Source organism: Marmota monax, unplaced genomic scaffold, assembly GCF_021218885.2.
Source record: "Marmota monax isolate L192 unplaced genomic scaffold, Marmota_monax_Labrador192_F-V1.1 WCK01_AAM20220418_F8-fsc00683, whole genome shotgun sequence".
Lineage (NCBI taxonomy): Eukaryota > Metazoa > Chordata > Mammalia > Rodentia > Sciuridae > Marmota > Marmota monax.
Window position 1 is genome coordinate 1 of NW_026694509.1, and position 23,734 is coordinate 23,734.

General features: G+C 41.4%; 1 protein-coding gene across 1 annotated transcript in view; it reads left to right on the top strand.

Annotated features, from left to right (window-relative positions):
• Positions 1-2,039: 2,039 nt before the first annotated feature.
• The window catches only part of LOC124076288 (guanine nucleotide-binding protein subunit alpha-14), a gene marked incomplete at its 5' end in the record, with an annotated part of 39,388 nt that continues 17,693 nt past the window's right edge, over positions 2,040-23,734 (top strand). The window contains 2 exons of the mRNA XM_046420134.1: positions 2,040-2,179; positions 2,349-2,448. Of these exons, the coding sequence (XP_046276090.1) occupies positions 2,040-2,179; positions 2,349-2,448 (240 nt within the window). The remainder of the gene's footprint in view (positions 2,180-2,348; positions 2,449-23,734) is intronic.

Here is a 23,734-nt window from a genome sequence, read left to right on the forward strand (position 1 = left end):
CTGACTCCTACAAGCTCTGTACAAGGCATTGAAGGTGTTGACTAAATCCATGGCAGAGGATGGTTCACATTGCTACTGGATTTATCAGACCCTGATCATTTCTTCCCTATAATCAGAGTCACTTTTATTTATCTCTCAACCTCCCATTCTTTTATTACCAGATTTTTCTAATCAAATATACTACCTAAAGTCACCTGATCAGCCTCTCCCCTTCCTAATATGAGTTGATGTCAGCCATATCCTCAGGATCAAATCTATGTTTTTTAGCCTCACTAGCCTCTGTATTCTCTTTCCACATCCAGGCCATGTACATTCTGTATCCCTGAGCATCCTCCATCTCCCAGAGAGACTGAATGCCCTGGTAGAATTTTGTGGCCCTCCAAAATAGAAATATTTCTTCTGTCAGCTTATTCTGCACTCCCTCTTGCCACTGAAGTCCCTATGAGTCCAAGAAAGCTACTCCCTGTGTATCACCCTCAGAGCTCCTGAACTTGGTTGCTAAGGCACAGTTCTGCTTGTTTTCAAAATGATGTATGCATGTTGTTGTCTCTCCCAAAGCCTGTAAGCTCCATGGAGAACAGAGGCTTTTTTTTTTTTTATCTTCACAGCATCTGCATTGAGTTATCTGATAGATATTCAATAAATGTTTGAATGAACAGAAATAAAATCCAGACATGCTAGAAATGATGACTGAACCACAATCAATCAGGCCAAGACTGGCTCTTGAGAGCCTCCTGAGAAAGGTAAATCACCCAAACGTGGTCCACAGCAGAGCTTTCTGCATGATGTAATGCAGGCTCTCCTTCTGGGAAGTACTTCACATTCCTGATTAAATGCTTGTTTCTGATATTCGTAAATGACTGAGAACTTCTGGGAAGTTAGGGTTGAACCCCCGTGGACTGACTGGCCTAATTATCTTCAAACATACTGTTTGTTTTGCTTTTAAACACAGTTCATCCAAGACTATTTAAATGTAAAAGTTCATTCATTTTCTCTACCTTGCCATCCAGTTCTCCCTGTCCCTAAGAGCAGACATTTGGTGACTCTGGAAGGATGCATGGTTCTCACATGAAGGGAGGGAGGGACCAGACAGCACGTATAAGGGGTAGGAGCCACATGCAATCCCCTATAACAAGAGGAATGATGAGGCTAAGCACCCTGGGAGACTGACAGCCTGGCAGGGATGGTTCATGCTTTATGGGCTCACGATGGAGCATGGGGTTTATACCTCAATAAGATGACATGGACTTGACCAGGATTCTCTGAAAATAACAAAAATGCACTGAATGTGTTAAGAATTATATAATAACTAGCATTTATTTAGGACAGGTTAGGATAAGCTATGGAAGCAGAGCACCAGGTCTTGGTGGCTTGAAACAACCACCATTTATTTCTGGCTCACACTGTGTGCCCAACCAGAAGGAGGAGGGCTCTGGTTGGTCCAGTTAAGGACTGGGATCCCGGATAACACAGACATCAGCATTTTATGATCATCAACAGGGCTCTGGGGTTTGCTGTGACAGAGAGAAGATAGAGAGGCATGGGGCAGCAATTAAATGGCTCTGCTTGGCAGTGACAGACTTCTCACATTTCAAGAAAATCACTGAACTAATTCAATTTCAAGAAGGGGATGGACAAGGAATCTTCCATAATCCTGGAGAAACAAACCCTTGAAATATTGAAAAATGCTAGAACATTCACCTACCATAGCCAACATAGTACAGGGGCAGGACAGCCATTTCAGATGTTAGAGGGAGCTTCAGATTGTGGTGAAAAGGAAAACCAGATTGCCTCTGATGTCCAATGAGAGGGAATTTCAGACCTTCAGAATGATGGTGTAAGGAGCCTAGAAGACCATCTTGCCATTCAAGCAGCCATTTAACTGGTGAAAATTATAGACAAACAACTATTTAAAGTCTCTGAAAATTGTCCTAAGAGCAGATAGCAAGTGGAGAAACTTTTATTCAATAATATCTCAGTAGGAGCATCAAGAGGTGAAAGTTTTTGAGCCATAAATTGTTCTCATGTCCTCCCCATAGTTGCACTTGTCCATCCAGAAGGACATGACCCAGAAGAGAGGGGCTTCTCCCCCTGACCTCCCACCAGCTCCTGCTCTAGGACTGTGGTTTCACTCTGAGAGGGGAAGCCTGCCAATGTGTCTCGACAGCACTAGCTCCAGGTATAGAAGCGCAGGTTCAGATAAGCATGTCTGAGAAGACTGGGTTCCTCTTCTTCTCTCAGTTCTTGCTTGTGGGTCAAGGGCTCTGCCCCAGGCATGACAGGTTGAAAATAGTGGAGCCCCAATTTCCCCCAAGAAGTATGCTTCTAACATGAAGTTTTCATGCCAGGAGGAGTAAAGCCAAGATGATCAAGGACTACCAACTCTCTCCCTCTGCAGTGCGCATCGATCACCTGGAGAAGCAGATCATGGTCCCTACCACAGCTCCAGTACAGTGGCTCTGAGATTGCATCTAAAGGGAGATGCAGTCCTAAGACTGCAGAGCTCTATAGTCCTGCCAGAAGGAATTGATTTTGTTTGGAATAACAACACCTAAGGTCATTATCAAAAACACTGTGAGAAATTAAAAGGCAGGGGACTAGTAGCTCCAGGACACTAGTAGCAACAAGGAAAATGGCAGATTGGAAAAGACAACTAAGAATAAACTTTCTGTGTTCAGATTCACCCAAGGGATCCAGAAGACTGTGGGCATGCATAAAGCTCTAACAGAGTTGTAGGTCAGACTTGAAAGCATTCTCCAAACTGCACAGATCTATCAGTAAAATGCACGTTCCTTGAAAGATTTACTGGAAGACACAAGGTGCTTAAGCAAAATCTCTGACCAAATACTGGCTCAAAAACAAGCTGCTCTGACCCAGAGGTGACTCCCAGGTTCAACATAAAGTCCCTCCATCCCTGGTGATCTGAACAGTTGTCCTGGGGATCAGGGGGCAGAAAGACCAGATGTGGCAGCTAGTCCCTGGCTGAATATGGAGCAAAACTTAACCTCTCTGAAATGTGAAAATAGCCTCCAAGGCACATACACATATAATCCAGTGGTAAAGGGAAAAAATGCTAGCTGGTTATAAAAGGGCTGAACTACAACATTTGACCAGTGAGTAGTTTATACTCACGCAGAGACAACCTCTAGGAAGCCAGAATAAAAGATAAAAATAAGGGGGCAAAATCTGAGCAGAGACTTCAGGGACTGCATACTCTAGGGAAAATAGACTTAATGGGTTTGAGCAAGTCAAGTTCCTAAAAAAAAAAAAAAAAAAAAGCAAATAACAAGCAAACACCAATGCCAAACCTAGAAGAGGATCAGGTGAGGACAAGAGCACTACCCAGAGTTTCTGTAACATATAATCTAAGTGTCCAGCTTTTGACAAGGGAATCCATGATAAAGTCTGACTTACACATGGGGAGAAACAAAGCAGGCTTTGAGGAGCTCAAAGAAGCTATTATAAATATGTTTAAAGAACTAAAGAGAACCATGTTTAAAGAATTAAATGAAGATCTAACTTAACACATAGTAATTATAAAAAATGAACCCAATGGAAGTTCTGAAATTGAAATGTACAATCACTGAAATTAAAAGTTCACTAGTGAGGCCCAATAGATTGAGACAACAGAAGAAAGAATCAATGTAAACCAAAAGATAGACTATTAAAGATTATGCAATCTGAAGAACAGGAAGAAAAAATAATGAAATCAAACAGAGCCTCAGAGAAATGTGGGGTACCATTAAGCATGCCAGTATATGCATAAAGGGCATACCAGGATGAGAGAAAGGTATAGAAAAAAATATTGAAAGTTATAATGTGTGAAAACCTCTCAAGTTTGATGTAAAATGCCGATCTATGCATCTAGAGAACTCAGTAACCTCCAAACAGGATAGTTGCAAAGAGAACCAAATACATTGCACCTGGATGTGATGTAGTTAAAAGGTTATAAATCAAAGAGAAAGCAAACTCTTGAAAGAAACAAGAAACTCATCATACCAAGGATCCCCCAAAACTACACAGGGATCTTTAATGATATGCCAACTTTGCATCAGAAACACTGGAAGGCAGAGGCAACAGGACAACATATTCAAAATAGTGAAAGAGAAAAGGGAGTCAACCCCAAACCAGATATCCAGCAAAGCTATCTTTAAAAAAATTAAAGCAATCATCCTACATTGCTGATAGGAATAAAAAAAAAAACAAACACAGAACACCTGCTTTGGAAGCCTAATTACCTATGTATATACCTAAGAGAAATGAAAAAAACCTGTTTGCACAAAAACTTGTATGTGAATGCTGCTGTGGGTTGACTGCAATTTGTCCCCTTCAAAACTTGTGTTGAAATTTAATCTCTGTTATTAAATATTAAGACATGAGACCAACAGGGACTTTGGAGCTCTGCCCTCATAAATCGATTAATCCATTCATGTGGTTAATGGATTGATGGGTTAATGAGTTATATCAAGAGTTAGTCTGCTGTAAAGGCCAGTTTGGCTGGGTTTCTCACCTTCTCACCATGTGATACTGTGCACCAACTCAGGACTCTGCCAGTAGGACAGCCACCACTAGTTGTAGCCCTTTCACCTGGAGCGAGAACTGAGAACCCATATAAGCTTTTTTTCTTTATCATTTACCCTGTGACATTATGTTGATGAGCAATAAAAAATGGACTAGGTCAAATACTCATAGTCGAAAAGTATTTTTAAAAATCTAAATGACCATCAAATATAAAGTGGATAAATGATTATGATCCAATGGATTATCATTCAGCAATAAAAAGAATTGAAGTATTAATATATGTACCATATAAGTAAATCTTGAAAACATGCTAAATGTAAGACCAGTCACAAAGAATCACATATTGTATGGCTCCATTTGTGTAAGATATCCAGAAGAGGCAAAACTCTCTGCAGACAGTATGTACCTTGTTGCTGCTTAGGGCTGGAGAGAGTGGAGGGAATGGGAAGTGACTGTGCATTAGCTTCCAGGGCTGCTGTAACCAATTACCACTTACTGGGTGGTTTGGAAAAACAGAAGTTTATTTTCTTATAGTTCTAGAAGCTAGAAGTCCAAAATCACAGGTCATGCCCTCTCCAATGCCTGTAGGAGACCCTTGCTTGCCTCGCTTAGCTTCTGGTAGCTCCAGGATTTCCTCGGCTTGGGGCAGCATAAAGCCAGTCTCTGCTGTCATCTTCCTCTGTGTCTGTGTCTGGCTCACCCAGCATTCTCCTCGGCTTGGTGTCTGTGTCCAAGTTCCCCTGCTCTTGTAAGGATACCAGTCATATTGGAATACAGCCCACCCTACTGACCTCATCTTAACTGGATTACATCTGAAAAGACTGTTTCCAAATAAGGTCACATACAAGATACTGGGGATTAAAACTTCAACACATCTTTTTGGGGGGACAGGGTTTAACTCAGACTACAAATGGGTATGGAGTCTTCTAGGGGTGATAAAAATGTTCTAAAATTAGATATGTTAGATGTACAACTCCTTAAATATTCTAAAAACCACTGACTGGTACATTTCAAATAAATGAATTCCATGGTGTTATGAATTATATATCAATAAAGTTGTTTTAAAATACAAAAGAGAAATATTTTAAAATGAGGGATAAGATATAGGGTGGGAACCCCAGAGAATTTGTAGGTAGCAGACCTTCATTAAAAGAAATACTATGGACTAGGGATGTAACTCAGTGGTGGAACAATTGCCTAGCATACAGAAGGCCCCAAGTTCAGTCCCAGCACTAAAAATGAATAAATGAAAGAAAGAAAGATACTAAAGAAAGTTCTGTAGGCTGAAAAGTAGTAACACCAAAGAGTAATTTGAGTTCACAAGAAAAAAACAAAGAGTTCCGGTAAAGTAGTTATGTAGGAAATGATAAAGGACATCTAATTATGTATTTCCTTTTGTTTCTTGAGTGATGTAAAAATAAATTATATAAAAGAGAGGACTCTGTCCATGCACTTTCACCCACATGAAGCTAGAATGGCCCCAGAGTTCCTCCTGACTTTTAACTTTTCATTTAACCTGTCCAGATTCTAAGCTGCTCCCTGATCCTGTGATCTCCAGGCTCATGGGGCTCTGACTTACTGAATCTGGCATTATCCAGATTATCCCACTGCCCACCCCTGCAACAGAAACCAAATGATCATTTTTGAGGCATTTCTAATTGCTTTTGGTATTGGTTGAGAAACTACATATGTTCTCTGCTGAAGGGGGAAAAAAAACTTTATCTAAAAGCAAATCACACTTTCTAAATGACAGAAATGTTTGGCTGAAGTTAAAACTAAAGGTTAGGATAAAGGTCCATTTTCTTAGATTTAATCCCTTTGGCCATGGTCCTCCCCTGTACTGCAGAGAGATTTTTAAAAGCAAAGGTCAGCATCTGTCTTAGAACTGACCAGTTCACATATAATGCAACCTTTTTTAAAAAAAAAAAAAAAATGACATCAACTGATTCCAAACTGTTTTTATTAGCAGTCCTGGGTCTCTGGTGTCCTGAGTAGGAAATTATTCTTGGCTTTGCCTAAATTGGGTAGCTGTTTTGAGATGCAGTGTTGCTGTATCTGATTAGGGTGGGGATTTATGGTATCTTTTCTCTTACACAGAGAGACTGAGGTCTATTGTTGGGAGAGTTTTAAGATTCCCAAATTCTACTGTCATTTATGCTGTAGAATCTAGTGGGGATCTAGTAAAATTGCATGTTCTAAAATGGTGCACTTCATATCAGTGGCAGAGAATCAAGATTGGTTTTTGGTGTCCAAAATCCTTTCTCTTACCCTGTTCTTCCACCCTATGTTGTTTAATGCCCTTGAGTGGTTTTCACCAGAGGACCATGGACATGGATAAGGCTGAAATAATAATTGAGGCACTTTAAGGTGGGTTCCTCCACATGAGGGGGCCATCTACTGCAGAGGCCAGGGAGCCCTGTTCAAGATAAAGAAACTTGGCATTTGGGGATCTGGGGAGTCTAGGGTAGGTTTAAAGCTACCAGTTCTTCTGCAACCCTGAGGACAGTGGGAGAAGTCTGTGGAAAGGGTAAGCTGATGTTTTCTAATCACAGTCAGGATAATGGAGGGAAGACCAGGGAGCCACTGGATTTCATGCAGCTGTTTTAAGAGGGAGCTGACAGTTGGCATCTCAGGCAAGAGCCACAGTTCCTGCCATTGCACTAGGATTCCTCCATTACCCACATAGCAGCAGCCAGCCTCAAGCCCAGCTGAGCTCTTAGGGAAAAAGAGCTAGCCTGACTGAACAAACCCCAGGGAGAGAGAGCTGCAGGGGGAGATCAGTAAGCACTAGATTAACATCTCATATTTCTGGTAGTTATTGAAGAGGAGCCTTAAACTATGTGGCTAAGTACATCTTCACACTCCGATCTTAACTTTACAAGCTGGGCAAGTGGTCTCAGCCTGAAATCCCTGCAGCAGCAGCCACATGATTTAATATTCCCCACCTCCTTCCTTGATACCCCAATAGCAACTTTTAAAAAGCCAAAAATTATAAAGCGTATTATTTGTTTGTTTTGCATTACTACAAAATACCTAAAGTAGGCTAACCTTATTTTTTAAAAGAGGTTTATTTATTTACTTATTTATTTCTAGTAGTTCAAGTATGATGCGGGCATTGGCTCAGCTCTAGTGAGGACTCTGTTGTTCCAATTACATGGTGGCAGTAGCGAATGTGAGAAGAAGAGATGACGTCACCAAACAGGAAGCCAGAGAAAGGGGAGAAATTAGGCTCACTCTCCTTAAAAACAAACCTCATATAAGAAATAACCAGGATCTCAAGAGAAATATATAATCCCTTCTAAGGATAGGGCCCCCAATGACCCAAGAACCTCCCAGTAGACTTCCACCTCTCAACTGGGGACCAAGATTTCAAGGCAGGTCCCCTTGGAAGATGCATGCCAACCATATTCAAACTGTAGAGACTAAAAGTAATATATAATTTCTTTGTTTTCTATGCTTGCTTAGAAAATTATTAGAAATACTCCTGGATTTTTTTAAGGAAAGATGGTTTGCTGTAATGTTATTTTTCAATAAATTATAAATATAAAGGCATACTTATTTAAGAGAAGCACTTTTAGGGGGTATATTTTGTAAATATCCATAAATAGCAGTGACTATAAAACTACAAGGACTGTATAAGACAGACATTGTTTGCTTCCTGGCTGATTCTAATGGTGGTAAGCAGTCCCTTTGCTGACTTGTTCTCCTTTTGGTAAAGTAGAGTGGCTCACAAGATGCGTTTGGATTAGGTTTGAAACCTACCAAATTGTCTATGAGTGTGGGACATTGGGCAAGTTCCCCAAGTTGGGTTTTTCCTTTTATAATATGATGATTTTGCTCCAGAAGGATATCATAAGAATCAATCTTTAGAGCAAGGTCATGTTTTATCCCACAGCTTCTCAAAATTTAATATGAATGTGAACTACCTGAAAATCTTGCTAAGTTTCAGATTCTGAGTCAGGAGGTCTGGGGTAGGACCTGAGGTTTTGCATTTTCAAAGAGCTCCCAAACTTTACTGGTGCTGGTCGGAGGGTCTCACGTTGGACAGCAAAGTTCATACTACTCTCAACAGGGTTTATGTCACCCCCTCACCGGGACCTAGAGAAAACATCATCGATGAATATGCATTTAAAACTCCTGAAGGAACTGTTATTCACTGATTGATTGACACTAGTGAAGACTGAATATTTGCTACTTATCACAGTTAATGGAACTGTGTCTGTTAGGTAAATTGAGTTAAACGAATGATCTAATTTTACAGGTTATTTTCTGAGCACTTTTGATCCCTCTGGTTTGGTTTGGTGTGGCTTTTCTGTGAGACTCATATGAGAGACACTATTAATCCTATTTATGAAAAACCAAAGTCAGCAGCCCTGGATCTGGCCCCAGTTCTATCCATGCTCCACAACCTCTGATGATAATCACCACTCCTTTCTTCCTGTCCTGGGCATGCTCCTGCTTTGTTCCCCGTAGCTAGCCAGGGTCACTTGGCTGGAGATGCTCTTTGGCACCTTTGTTTCTTTCCCATTTTTCTGGCTGTCCTCATCCCTGAGGTCCCTGACTTCCTCCAAGAGCTCCCATGAGAATCTGTCTAGACTCTGGTCACAGTTGCTTACAGACATCCTCCGTCCTAGTATGTTGAGACCCAGTTTTCCCTGTGGGTTTGTGTATTAGTGTCCTAGACTGTCATAACAAATTACCACAAATTGGATGACTTAGAGCATCAGAAATTTAATCTTTCATGGTTCAGGAGGCCAACCGTTAGAAATCTGGGTGCTGGCAGGTGGCTCCCTCTGGAGGATCCAGGGAGAACCTGTTCCAGGCCCGTCTCCTAGCTTCCAGTGGTTACCAGCAATTCTTGGCATTCCTTGTCTTGTGAACACCACCTCCGTCTGCACCTCTATCTTCATGTCACCTTGTTCCCTATCTTTCTCTGTGTCCTTTGCTGTCTCTTTTTAGGATGTTCTCATTGGATTTAGGGCCCATCCTAATCCAGTGTGATTTCATCTGACTCCTTGTCTTGACTAAATCTACAAAGGCCTCAATTGCAAATAAAGGTCACATTCTGAGGTTCTTGGTGAACATAAATTTGATGGGGACACTGTTCAGTTTACCAAAGTTTAGAAGAGCTTTCTGACAGGGGTTGGTAGGGTAGGGAAACAATAGCAAGGAACCCAAAATAGAGAAGGAAATGACCTTGTCCGGATAGGGTGCAGGGGGTGCTCCTGACACAGAGATGTGGAAGCTACAGGCAGTTCCCCTGCTACCTTAACAGCCTCATCAGGACCAGACCGCAAACATTGCATGAGCCCTGCCACTGTGAGGCAGGGGGATGGACAGGAGCACAGACACACCTAGCAGAGTGCAGAGTGGGTATAAAAAGGTACTTTGTAGGCCCCATGGGCTGTGAGAAAGTTTGTACCTGTAAGTCAGGGGACTCTAGGGTTGGACAAGGACACACCATTATACTTGCCAACCAAGAAGCTGATTTGACATTTGGAAAATAAAAATTGAAAATGTTGAGGGATTAGGTATTGCTAATATTTCTTAAATAGGAGAAATCATGGGCCCAGCCTGCCCTTCAAGTTGGATGGTCAGGGAGAGCTGGGGAAAGGGTTTGCAGGTTGGACCTTAGAGGTGAAAAGCTGAAAGTGAGGGGTCCCCGGAGGTGGGAGATGGTATGTTCAGAGACATCCAGAAGCAGGAAAGGCCATGGGTCTGCACACAGCTGAAGTAAAGGGCACATGGAGACAAATAGAAAGAGGAGAGATCAGATGTCATTTTGACTGCAGGCAGGAGGAAGCCTGGAGAAGATTCTGAAACAAGAGCATGACAGGCTTTGCACTGAGCTGTCAGTCATCTAATAGTGAGATAATTCCTCTACTTCTTACCTTTAAAAAAATGTGATAAAATATGCAATGCATAAATTTACCATTTTAGCCATTTTAAAGTGAACAGTTCAATGGCTTTAAGTTCTTTCACATTTTTGTGTGTTCCTACCTACCCTCTTGGTTTTTTTCATGTCTGGGATGGAGTTTAATCATTCCCATGGATGCTCAAATCCCTTCTTTAAAATGGTATAATATGTGTATATAACCTATGCACATCTTCCCGTGTACTTTAAATCAACATTGGGTTACTAATGACACCCAACACAATGTAAATGCTATGGAAATAGTACATGTTTCATACAGACAATGTTTTTCAAATGTTTTGAATCCATGGTTGGTTGAATCTGAGAGCCAGTTACACTTGGTGCTGGTGACATAGTCCTAGGAGGAGGTTGGCCTGGGGCCTTAGCTGAGAAGGAGGAAAAATCGACTCCTTTCCATCTTGTGATTAAATAAGCTTAAGTTTTTTGTAGAAATGGGCTTTCTAAAACATTGGAAAGCAAGACGGAGATACTCAGGGACAAACAGACACCAATTTCTGCTGCTTCCCCTTGGGGGTGTAGCCTTATTAATGCCAAATTTGTTTTGAAAGCCAGGGAAAATGCACTGTTGTTGATCATTAATCTCTGATACAAAAGTATCCTGATTCCCTTTTATTCCTAAATTATTACATTAATTATATTCCTAAATTTTCCTCTATACTGTAGTAAATTGAAATCATACTTTAGTACATGTTTTTCTCAAATGCATGTGACATACTTATTCTAAAAATGTATCTGTTGTGTATTTGAAATTCAAATTCAACAGGGTGTCATGTAATTATATTTGGCATTATATTCAGATGAGTCTTTGCTATTTGAGTAATTAAATCCAGAGCCTAAGCTAACTTTGCCCAGTTGTAGCGGGTCTCTTTCCACCAGCTGGTAACCGGTCAGAAACACCTCAGGCCTGCATATATGTGGTCAGCCCATCCCTGCTCCCTTACTCTGCTACCACAACCCTACCAAGGCAGAGCACCCACTGCTCCCACATTCGCCTCCAGCCACATGGAATTCCCAGGAGGCCTCTTTTCCCCCTTAAAGCTGTGCACTTGGATCTGGTTTTGCTTACAGTGAAGTAGTGAATAATGGCTGGCAGAGGAAGATCAGGACTGATCTGGTGCCTCCTAGAAACCCCTGCCTCTTTCCATGTCCCAAACAGATGAAGGTCAGGACGTCCGCCCTGAGGATTGCAGCGCTGGGGCACTAGGGCAGCCTCCTGCAGAGCCAAGGGTAAGGAGGCCCTTGGGAATTCTGGGGTGCCCTGCCCTCCTGCCACCACTCCCAGGCAGAAATGCCTGTGGGTTCTCACTGCAAAAGGAAAACAACAACCCCAAACGCATCAGGATTAAAACCAGCATTTCAAAAGCACATCATTAAAGCAAGCTGTGACCCAAATATTTGTTGTGTGTTTGAGTTTTTTAAGCTATTGAAAAAGAATGGAAAAAGTGAAACACCAGAGAGAGGGAGAGAGAGAGAGAGAGAGAGAAAAGAAAAAAGCAAAGAATGTTTTGTACTGTTCTTGGGGAACTGTGTGGCAATTCTTTATTGTCAAAAATATAAGTTCTTATGTGGAGAGAACTGCAGAACTAGACTAGAATCATTATTGGAATAGGATTTTGAAAGTTTAAAGCATGGTCAGGGGTATTTACAGCCCAAATGAATGTATTTTTGGAGTGAAAGATGAGCCAAAGGGAAACACAATTGAAGGAAACAGCTTCTCTGAGGTCCTGGAAGGCAAAAGTAACTGGCTACCTTCTGAAGGTGGGGGCTTTCACCCTCTGACCGGGCGTTGCCTGTCAGCCTCATGACCTGGCCATCAGATCACTAAGGAAGTAACATATGGAACATTTAGGGGCAGTGACAATTGGACTCGGTTTCTTACCATTTGCTTACTTTAAGACTAGTGGAAATAACTTTTTTTTTTTTTGCCAATTTTTATATACTTCAGAGGGCTACAGATAAAATTTGAATTAATAGAATGTGGTAGTCCTCTTTTTAGAACTTATAGAACAAGTGAATCTGTGCTGTTGATTAATATTCTACTAGCTTTAAATGTAGTAGTAAAAGCTGAGTGCAATGTTGCATACCTGTAATCCCAGCAACTTGGGAGACTGAGGCAGGAGGATCTCAAGTTCAAAGCCAGCCTCGGGAACTTAGCAAGGCCCTGAGCACTTTAGCAAGACTCTGTCTCAAGATAAAAATAAAAAGGGCTGGGGATGTTGCTCAGTGGTTAAACACCCCTGGGTTCAATCCTTGGTACTCCCCCCACCCAATCAAAGTAGCAAAGATATATGCCTTCTGCTAAACTCTCAGTCTCTCTTTTATTCTATAGCTCTCAAAGAATGAGAATTTCTGGGTTCTTGCCTTCAAATGAACTCTGAGATAAAATTCAAGGTAAAACCCACATCATTCTGGCTGTTATTTTACAGATTGGGTCTGCAGTCAGCCCCATGGAGTCTTGCCTTTCAATTGACATGCAATTAGGAAATCTGCCACTAGATGGCACCATGAGTCATAGGGGCATGAAATACATGGTCTAGCACTTTCCTGTCAAAGCTATTTGGTCACACAGGTAAGTATACAAACTAACCAGCAATGCTTATTTTTCTGTAATCATCACATTGAAATTGACATTTATATAAACTATTAGAAACAAACATTGGTTTTAAGAACTGATTATTGTATAATAATATCCTTTAAAAGTTAAAAAAAAAATGTGAACTGGAAACAATGGTATGGCTTCTTGCCATGTATTACTAATTGTTTTCCATATTCTGTTTTAAGAAGAATGTTACTCCTTAGTTGTATGGTGTGTACTTGGAAGTCTTGTACATGGAAACGGTTGGTGTCAGATGCTCTCTTACAGTTGTTTGGAAAGATCTTATTTATCTCCAAACCCTTCTCCACTTTTTAAATCTCTGAAAGCCCCTATTGAATTCTATAGCCTAGAGAACATTGTTTTAGGTTGCATAAAAACAATGGCTTGGCAAGGTGTGCAGGAAACAATTCCTCTGGTTGTTACAATACATATGACAGTCTCTTTCTAGTCTGGAGGGTTTCATAGGCAGTCATTGTCCCTGCTCCTTCTTCCCTTTAAAATGTATTTAAATAAGTTGGGTGTGGTCTCGTAATAGTCCAGGCTGTGTGGTCAGGCACACCTGGACTGGCATGATCATTTACCACTACTCCATTTTCCTCTCTGAAGCCTCATCTATTAAACAGGGATAGTAAAGTATTAAATTTCATAGGGTTGTGAGGATTAAATGACACAATGCTTACATTAGGTCATATGATATCACATAGTGACTCATTTTATATTAGCTATTATTTTTTTATTCGCTTATATTTATACCCTCTCTCCTTATATGATATACTGGAGGTTACTTACAAGAATATCTACTGAACAAAAACACCCATTGACAAAATTAATGTTTGAATTAAGTTTAAAGGTGAGGCTGGGTGAAATAAAAACACAGGCAGTATAGGACACGAGAACCCCTAAACTTCTAATGAGTTACTTAGACTTAACACATATTCATTTCCAAGCTTCCCCGTAGTTAACGGGAAAAGAGAGCCATGACTAAGTCCATAATATAGACCATAATGCTAACATCCGTAGCCGCTGATTCCTCTGTACAACAAAGTAAAACCTACTACTCCCTCAGCAAGGCATAATGTTCTTGAGTTTTAATTCCAAAAACGTATCTTTTTATGGGAGGGCATCATCCAGCAAATGTGAACTGCTGTAGGAAACTGTAACCCCAACAGCCACATGTGGATCATGTGGGCACTCCTCTAAGATAAGCCAAGGGAAAAGTAAAATGCAGTTATGTTCCCAGAACTGCGACTGAGAACATGTGCTGGGCAGAATTCTGAGATAGCCCCCAAGACTCACAACCCCTGGCAGACAGGTCATTCATGATACATCCTGTGAGTGTGTGCAGGGCTATGATGGCTGTGTCTCCCATGACTGGATTATATGATGGAACCAAGGTGAAAGGGCTTTCGAGGTGTTAATTCCTAATCAGCTGACTTCAAGTTAATGAAAACGGAAATTACCCTGGGTGGCTGACCTAATTTTCCATGGAAGAAGATCTAGAGTTTGAAGAGAATCTCTTGCCAACCTTGAAGAAGGGAGCTGGGATGCTGTGAGAGGGCTTCTTGGCTTGGAACTGAGAGTGGCCTCTAGGAGTTGAACCAGACCTTTGGGTGACAGCCAGAAAATAGAAATCTCAGTCCTGTATTGACGAGGAATTGAATTCTACCAATAAGCCAAATGAGCTCTAAAGAGAGGATCCTGAGCTCCAGAGACAGAACAGCCCAGCAAACATCCTGATTTCAGTTTTGGGAGACCCTGAGCCTAATCCACTCATGCTGTGCCTGGATTTCTGACCTGCAGGAAACAGGATCATAAATGTGTGACATTTTTTACATATAGAAAGCCAATACAGACCATAATTCTAAAGTCAATGGTTGCTGGATTGATGTGGAAATAAAACCCAATTATCTAGGGCATTTCCCAAACTAGAGTTACTATAACATTAATAAAGGGAGATGTTAATGAAAAAAAGGAAAATTTTCTTTTTCTCAAACCCTGTCTGTTCATGTTAGAGAAGCCTTTATTCCACTGGCAGAGCCAAGAGCCAGTTTTTTGGTTGTAAGTAACAGAAATGAACTGGCAATTACATGCAGAAGACAGTTTATGGGTCTTCTTGCTGTAGCAAGAAGCAGGCTGAAATACAGCCTCCAGGTGGGGAGGAACCTGGAAATTCCTCAGGTCTCACTACTAGAAAAATCTTGATGCCACCCAAACTAAAGAATTCAATCTACTCCTTCTCTCAAGATTATCACATAACTCTGCTTGAAGTATGGTCTTAGCCATGGGAGAGCAGGACACCTGAATAAACAGACCTGCCAAGATGCACACCTTGAGAGAAAGGTCCTTCCCCCAGGGGCAGCTGTAAACAGAAGTTGGGAGAATGGACTGTGGACCACCCAAAAGGAAAGGAGTTTCAAAAAATAGATCTGGGCTTGAAGGGATGGAGGTTATGATCTGAGCCCTTCTCCCTTGTATCTGAACGGCAGAGGAAAGGGGAAGTCACTCTTTTTTTTTTTTTTACCTTTTATTTTTTTTATTTTTTATTTTTTTAATTTATTTATTTTATTGGTTGTTCAAAACATTATAAAGCTATTGACATATCATATTTCATACATTAGATTCAAGTTGGTTATGAACTCCCAATTTTACCCCAAATACAGATTGCAGAATCACATCGGTTACACATCCACATTTTTACATAATGCCCTATTAGTAACTGTTGTATTCTGCTACCTTTCCTATCCTCTACTATCCCCCCTCCCTCCCCTCCCATCTTCTCTCTCTACCCCATCCACTGTAATTCATTTCTCTCCTTGTTTATTTTCCCATTCCCCTCACAACCTCTTATATGTAATTTTGTATAACAATGAGGGTCTCCCTCCATTACCATGCAATTTCCCTTTTCTCTCCCTTTCCATCCCACCTCATGTATCTGTTTAATGTTAATCTTTTCTTCCTGCTCTTCCTCCCTGCTCTGTTCTTAGTTGCTCTCATTATATCAAAGAAGACATTTGGTATTTGTTTTGTAGGGATTGGCTAGCTTCACTAAGCATAATCTGCTCTAGTGCCATCCATTTCCCTGCAAATTCTATGATTTTGTCATTTTTTAGTGCTGCGTAATACTCCATGGTGTATAAATGCCACATTTTTTTTTATCCATTCATCTATTGAAGGGTATCTGGGTTGGTTCCACAGTCTAGCAATTGTGAATTGTGCTGCTATGAACATCGATGTAGCAGTATCCCTGTAGTACGCTCTTTTAAGGTCTTCAGGGAATAGTCCAAGAAGGGCAATAGCTGGGTCAAATGGTGGTTCCATTCCCAGCTTTCCCAGGAATCTCCATACTGCTTTCCAGTCACTCTTATAAGAAAAGGTAAAGAATTTGGAACCTCTGAATCCCAAGCTGCAGTGGGGAGTGGAGTAGAAGGTGGGAGATTAGAACTAACCTGAGATAGTAGGGGGCTGTGCAATGTGACCTTCTCTTGTGAAACTCAAGACTGAGCAGACTGGTTGCTCTGTATAAAGGGGCTGAGCTTTGTGCCTGGGTAATTGAGAATAGACACTGAACTATGTGAAGATTTAACACCCCCGCCCCCGAAATTAACAAAAATTGTAGGGGGCCAACTTTCCAAACCATGGAGTTTTTCTTAGGTCTGGGCCAGTTGTACCCCATGACAAAATGGGGCTTCAGATGCTCACTGATGCATTGGTTCAGCAAGTAGCATATCCCAGAAGTGCTCTATATTAAAGTTCTATGCAGTATTTGGTCCTCCCTGCTCAGCAACCTTCTGTTTGTCGCGGATGCACAGGCTCATGACAGCTCATGTTCTCTCAGTTCAGTCCATTTGTTAATGGCATCCTATTGTAGTTTCATGGTGGTGTTTTTTCTTTTATAAATATGTGCCATAAAATATGTGGAAATAAAACTTGAAGTTTTAGAACTTGGCATGCATAGTCACATATTTTCATGAACTATTATATACTGTTAGTGCACATTTCTCCTTGACTTTAATATATTTTATCACTGTTGACTCAATGTAAAGATCTTTTATATCACTTTCTCTTTTCAAAGAATACTGATATGCCCGCCATGAATCTAGGCACTTTAGGGTACAGCAGTGAAGAAATGAAATTAAGCTCTTAACTTGGTTTAGGCTTTTATAACAAAATACCTTGAACTGGGAAATTTATAAATAACAGAATTTATTGCTTACGGTTCTGGAGGCTGGGGAGTCCAAGATGAAGGAGCCAGAAGGTTTGGTGGCTGGTGAGGGCCACTTCTCCCAGATGGCACCTTACTACTGTGTCCTCACTTGGTGGACAGAGTAACAACCTCCCCTAGACCCTCTTTTATAAGGACACTCATCCTCTCATGAGGGCTCTGTTCTCATGGACTTGCCATCTCCCAGAGACCTTGTCTTTCAATACCAACATGTTAGGGGTTAGATTTAAGGAGAGGAATTTTGGAGGGACACAAACATTGAGACCACAGCAGATCCCTGACCCTGAAGAGTACGTGAACTTGCACACACTCTTGAGAAGCTCCACAGTTTAAAAAAAAAGGCAGTGGGTAATGTTGTTTCAGGCCTTGTCCTAAACTTATTTGGACATAGAATTTTTTTTTAAGGATGCTTGCAACATTTTATAGTGTTTTACACAATAATATGCCACTCTGGGAATTGCTAATAAAGGCCGAGCTGGACTGTGTGTGCTTTAGAAAAGCCATTCATAAATACCATTAGTTTCAACACTGATAAGAGTTAGACAGCAGAGACTAAACTCTCTACCGTGTCTCGAGTGCAGATATTCTTTGCTTCTACTTAGCGGCAAATCTACACGCTTCATGTATCACATGAGTGGGTGACTTCGGTGAATCTTGATGTCCCTCTGGGACTGTGGTTTTAGTAGATGCCTATCCCATACCCATGGCAGGACAAGGACATTTCTAAGAGAATCTGGATCCAACAGTCCAGTCTCCTGCTGGATGGTGTCCCTGTTTAGTCAGCTCTGTAAATTAATGTCTGTTTCCCCTGGAGCCCAGCGAGAAACCTAGCTCGTAGTAAGCATGCTGTCCACTCTATTGAGTGGAATGCTGTTGGACTGGGGGATTTTAAGAGACTGCCTGTGTCTATGTTTTTACACGAATAATCTGCTACCCACCTAGATGTGCTGGGCTGGTTGCTTGGTAGGGATTTTATTTTTGCAGAAAGTATGAAATTTGGAGAAAATGTTTGTAGAACTTTAAGATGCTCAAAGAGAGAAATACTCAGCACTAAGGCCAGTAGGTTTCCTCGGTTACCTGATGACAGCAGAGATCTCCATTCCCATAGGGAAGAGTGGCTGAGTAGCTTTATGGCACGTTGGCATTCCATCTGGAACAGTCTTGGTCCAGAGCCCTCGGGGTCACTGATGAAAGTTTGTGTGAGATAAAAGAGAAAACAGTTGGACTGATCTTATCTTTTGGGTGTAACTATGGCTGTCTCCCCGGTTGTTTTGAAGACATGTGAAACAGAATTGAGAGAAGAGCCAAAATATTGGTCAGTTTGATGATTTCAAGGGCCAACCCAGAGCAGCCTTCACCCTGCATCTCATCCTTGGTGGCTGTGGGCTGTGGCTGGTCCTTGCTCTAGGTGGTAATTCCTTGCATCCTCAATGAGGTCTGGTTCACTCATCCTTCCCTGAACTGTGATGATTGGTTTTGGGCTTTCTATACAGAGTGGACTTTTGGGAGAGGGTGTGTTTTCCCCTATAATTTGAAAGAAAGGGTGTCTATAACACTAAATGTTTATGAAGCTTTATAACTAAAGGGTTCATTCCTGGGTTATAGAATGTTAGTATTGAAATGATCACTTCCCTCCACCTTCCCATCTTACTTTACCAATGAGGTCTTAGAACCTGGATGAATTTTACCCCTTACTGAGCTTACATCCTGAGTGCCTCCAGGCCTGAAGGAAGCTAATGTGACACATTTACTTTTTCTCTAAGGACACATCTCAGCCTTCTTGTGCTTAGGAATACCAGACACCTCTTCAGCACTCTCCTCAGGGATCATTTTAGTCAGCAAAATTACTATGAAAGTACGAAAAACATGAGGCTGGGTGGACCATGCAAAGAATGCTAGTTAACAGTTCAAGAGCCAAGATAAGGAGGCAGAGGCTGGCCACATTCCACCTTTGTTGAGAACATACTTATCAGGCAACTAGGATATTTTGCTATTCTATACTCAGAGAATGACTGTGGAAGTGCCATCTGTTTGATTTGGGGGTTACGAATACATTTTAGTGAATAGATGAGTTCACAAATACGGAATCTGTGAATAATGAAGATTGCATGGACTTCTTAGTTACTTCCAGGCAGCACATGAGGAGCGTGTTTGGGAAGGTAGGAGGGAAAAGGGTGGAGATGGGATTATAATCATTGTCCTCTACTAAAAGCCTATAAAGAGCTGAGCACTCTGTATTTTGCTGGGACTGAACATGCATCCCAGGAAGAAGAAATGTTTAGACATAGAAGAGCCTCCTCATCTTGCCTTCCTGTATCCCATTTTGTAAATTAAGACTCAAGACCAGTGGGATAAATAACCCAGGATGAAGACAGAAAAGGGTAGTTCTGAACAGCTGAAACCAGAATTCTAAAGCCCCAGAATCCTGCAGTCTCTGGGACAAAGTCCTGAGGACGTGAGGACATTTGCCCTTGTACCAAATGTCCTTCAGCCCTGTCATCAGGTAACTGAGGAAACCTACTGTCCTTAGTGCTGAATATTTCTCTCCTCGAGCATCTTAAAGTTCTACAAACATTTTCTCCAAATTTCATACTTTCTGCAAATGTCCTTCCATCCAGTCTGCCTGTGACCACTCTGTGTGCTCTTGTGGTTGCTAATGTTCATGTCTAGGCAGGGAGGAGGGAAGGTTCTAAATCACTATGAGGCACACACAGGGAAATTTCTAGAAGTATATCTGGGCCTAAGATGAGCTTATGGGAGAAAGATGTCCAGTTAGGACTCCAGTTTAGTGAAATCAAAGAACTTCATTTCTTACTGTTTGTTCTGCTCAGCCTTGGGCGTAACTGTCTAGCTGGTGACTGAATGACATTTCTTTCCCTTTTCATTTGAGTGTGAAGTTTGTTAATAGGGAGTTGGGAGAAGATTTTGGAGCTGTTTTAAAGCAGTCTGGGGGGTCGCAGGGAAGAAACCACTAGCTTCTCCTGAGAATCAGCAGTGACCCAGGGAGAATTATGGTGCCATCCACCTCTGTGAGACCAGCCTGTTGTCTTGGATTTCAAGTTCTTTGGAAATATCTGGTTACTGGCCCTGGGCTGGTTATCACAATATAGACTTTATAAGAACAAGCAATTGCAACATGAAACCTCCAGGAAACTAGTATATGACAAAGTGACTTGCTTGGGAAAGTAAGTAAGGGAAAAAGAACTGGGGAAATTTTCTAAATTTTCTAAATCAAGACAATTCCAGCTTGTTCCACTGGGAGATATATATATATATATATATATATATATATATATATATATATATATATATATATATATAATGGCTAATTTTAAATGGCTCCTTTCTCACACCCTGCACAGGTTACCATCATCTCTAGCAAGACCATAAGCTCCAGCGTAAACATGTTGGGCAATATTTTACCATAGTCACATACTTGTACCTGTGTAATTCCTAGGAGAGTTGGTGCTTCATAAATACATGCTTGTTGAATGAAATGAGAGAATTAAGGTTATAGTAGTGTACTACTTGAACACACTTAATCATATATTACCCGTCTCTTCCAGGGGTTGGTGAACAATTTCCCTACAGGGCCAGATAGCCTGTGAGCCCTTGTAGAACATATAGGCTCCATCACAACCGCCTGATGCTGCTATTTCAGATGGGAAAGCAGGCAGAGGATGACAGGGCATGGCTGCACTCCAAGAGAACTTTATTTACAAAAATGGGCAGTGAGCTGGATTTGGCCCACTGGCTGCAAATTAACCAATCTATACAAAAGCACCTGCCGGCATCTTTCCAAATGTCAGAAGTCACTGTGGTAAGAGAGAAATTTCAAGAATCTGTGTCAGAGACAATGCTCTCCATTCATCAGATTCTGTCTTACGCTTCACCTGAGCACACAGGAAGACATTTCCCAGCTTCCCTTGCACTCAGGTGGAAGCTTTCAATTAGTTCCGGCCAATGAACTGTATTCAGAAGTGAAATCCACCATGCCCAGCACCCGCCCATAGAACTTACTGCTCTACACTATTTCTTCTCCCTTGAAGACCAGGTGCAAATATCTAGTGAAAGACCCTAGGGCCCTGGGAGTTGGTGAGCCACTTGCTGTAGTGAACCTGGGTTCCTGGGTCACTGTGTGGAACAGAGTCCTCTCCACACCCACCCTGGACTCAGGATGGACTGTGAAGGAGTACAAAATAAACCTGTTTTTCTAAGACACTGACTTAGAGGGTCTTTGGTCATTTCTCACTAATGATGACATGTTTGGATTCAGTCAGGATAAAGAAAAGAAATAGAGAAGTAAGAAGGACAGACCTTCTCTGGAAAAATCAAACTTTAACAAAAATCAAACTTATAACACAAATTTCATGTGCTAAAAAACTAAAAACTCTTCAAAAGCTAAGGGAGGAGGACCAAGATGGTGACAGGGACAGAAAACCCTGTCTTGGTATATAATAGAAACGTATCATATCGCCTCTGTGTACATGCAATTTTACTGGCCCAAACAAATGGTTTTCTAAGAGATGGCTTCCATTGGTCAAACAGAGTCCCCCCCTCCCCGGCCCCACATCTGTGGGTTCCATTCACAGATTCAACCAATTGCAGATCAAAAATATTTGGGGAAAACAGAAACACGAAAAAATCTTACCTATATTGAGACTAACATGCACAAGCTTTTATTTTTCTTGTATTGTTTAGGGAATAGTGACAACTATTCATGTAGCACTTACATTGAATTGGGTATTACAAGCAATTTAGAGATGATTTAAACTATGTAGCAGGATGTACATAGATTCGATGCTAATGCTGTGCCATTTTATATAAGGGACTTGGATTTGGTTACCCACAAGGGGTCCTGGAAACAATCCCCTGAGATACCAAGGGACTATTATATAAGGATGTTGCCTTTTTGAGGATAGGGGCAGGGGCTACCAGATGCTTTTTGATAAATTATACTTCAAATATGTTCTGCTCCCTTGGAGGTTGAGGGATTCAGGTTCTTTCCAACACATCTTAGGAGAAGGAACGTTATGTGAATGTGATGTTGCCGAGAGCGGACCTAGTTCCCACCCTTAGGAAGTGCTATCAGGAGTGGCCAGCACAGTCAGGGATCCATACCTATACTAGCAAAAAGGGGAGACAGCTCTCTTCTCCTCCCACCAGGGCAATGTTAACCCATCTCTTATGGTTTAGATTAGTGGCATCCTCCAAAAGCTCAAGTGAGAGTTAATGCAAGAACATCTCCGTGAGGATGGATGGTGGCTGCAGCCAGGTGCCTCCTGACTAGGTGAATGATAGTGTTGGCAGGCACACCCTTTGCCATCTTTCACTAGCTCTTTCTCTGGAGTTATCTTAGGCTTCATTATTTTTGGTGTGTTCTGAACACTTATTTGAAGAAATAATTAGACGGTGTGGAAATGTTATCTTCCAAACTCTAAAAGGGTGCTTCCTTTTCTTCTGCCAGGTGTCTGGGGATGGTTGATTTCTGAGACTGATGATTCCAGGCTGAGCAGCAGCCTCCTGAGGGCTGCCCTGTAGCCTTGACCCAGGGCCAGAGGACTTGTGAGGGCCTTGTGCTCTGCTAGCCCTTCACCTTCAGCCCCTGTTGTGCTGGCCCTGTGATACTGAAACAGGAGCTGCTGACCTGTCCCTGCCCTTCCAGAATGAGCAGAAGCCCCAGGAAAGGCATCCCACTTTCTGGGCTCAGCCTCTCATCCACCCCTGAGTTCTGGATCAGCAATTATTTACTATTTCTTAGCTATCTAATACATTTGAGCATATTTAAAGAAATATTACGTGGACCACTTGTAGCTGCTCTTGGTAGGATAATCAATCCAAATTCTCTAGTTGTCCTTTATCAGAAGCAGAGTTCCTCTGTTATTTTCTTTTTCTTTCTTTTTTGATTTTTAAATTTTTTTATTTGCTCTTTTTAGTTATACATGACAGTAGAATGTATTTTAATATATTACACATACATGGAGTAGAAATTCCCATTCTTGTGGTTGTACATGATGTAGAATTACACTGGCTGTGTGTTCATATGTGAACATAGGAAAGTGATGTCTGATTTATTGTATTGTTTTTCTTGTTCCCAAACCCCCTCCCTTCCTTTCATTCTCCTTTGTCTTATCCAAAGTACTTCCATTCTTCCCTAACTTCACCCCCCTTATTGTGTGTTAGCATCCACATATCCAAGAGAACATTAGGCCTTTGGGGTTTTTGTTTGTTTGTTTGTTTGTTTTTTTGGCTTATTTCATTTAACATGATAATCTTTAGATCCATCCATTTACTGGCAAAAGTCATCCTTTGTTATTTTCTGTGGGGAAAACGTTTGGAGGCATCATTAACTGGCATTTTCTGAAGAGTCAGGGTCTCACAGTGTTACTCAGGCTGGCCCCAAACTCCTGGGCTCAAGTGATCCTCCTACATTCGCCTCCTGAGTAGATTGAACTACAGG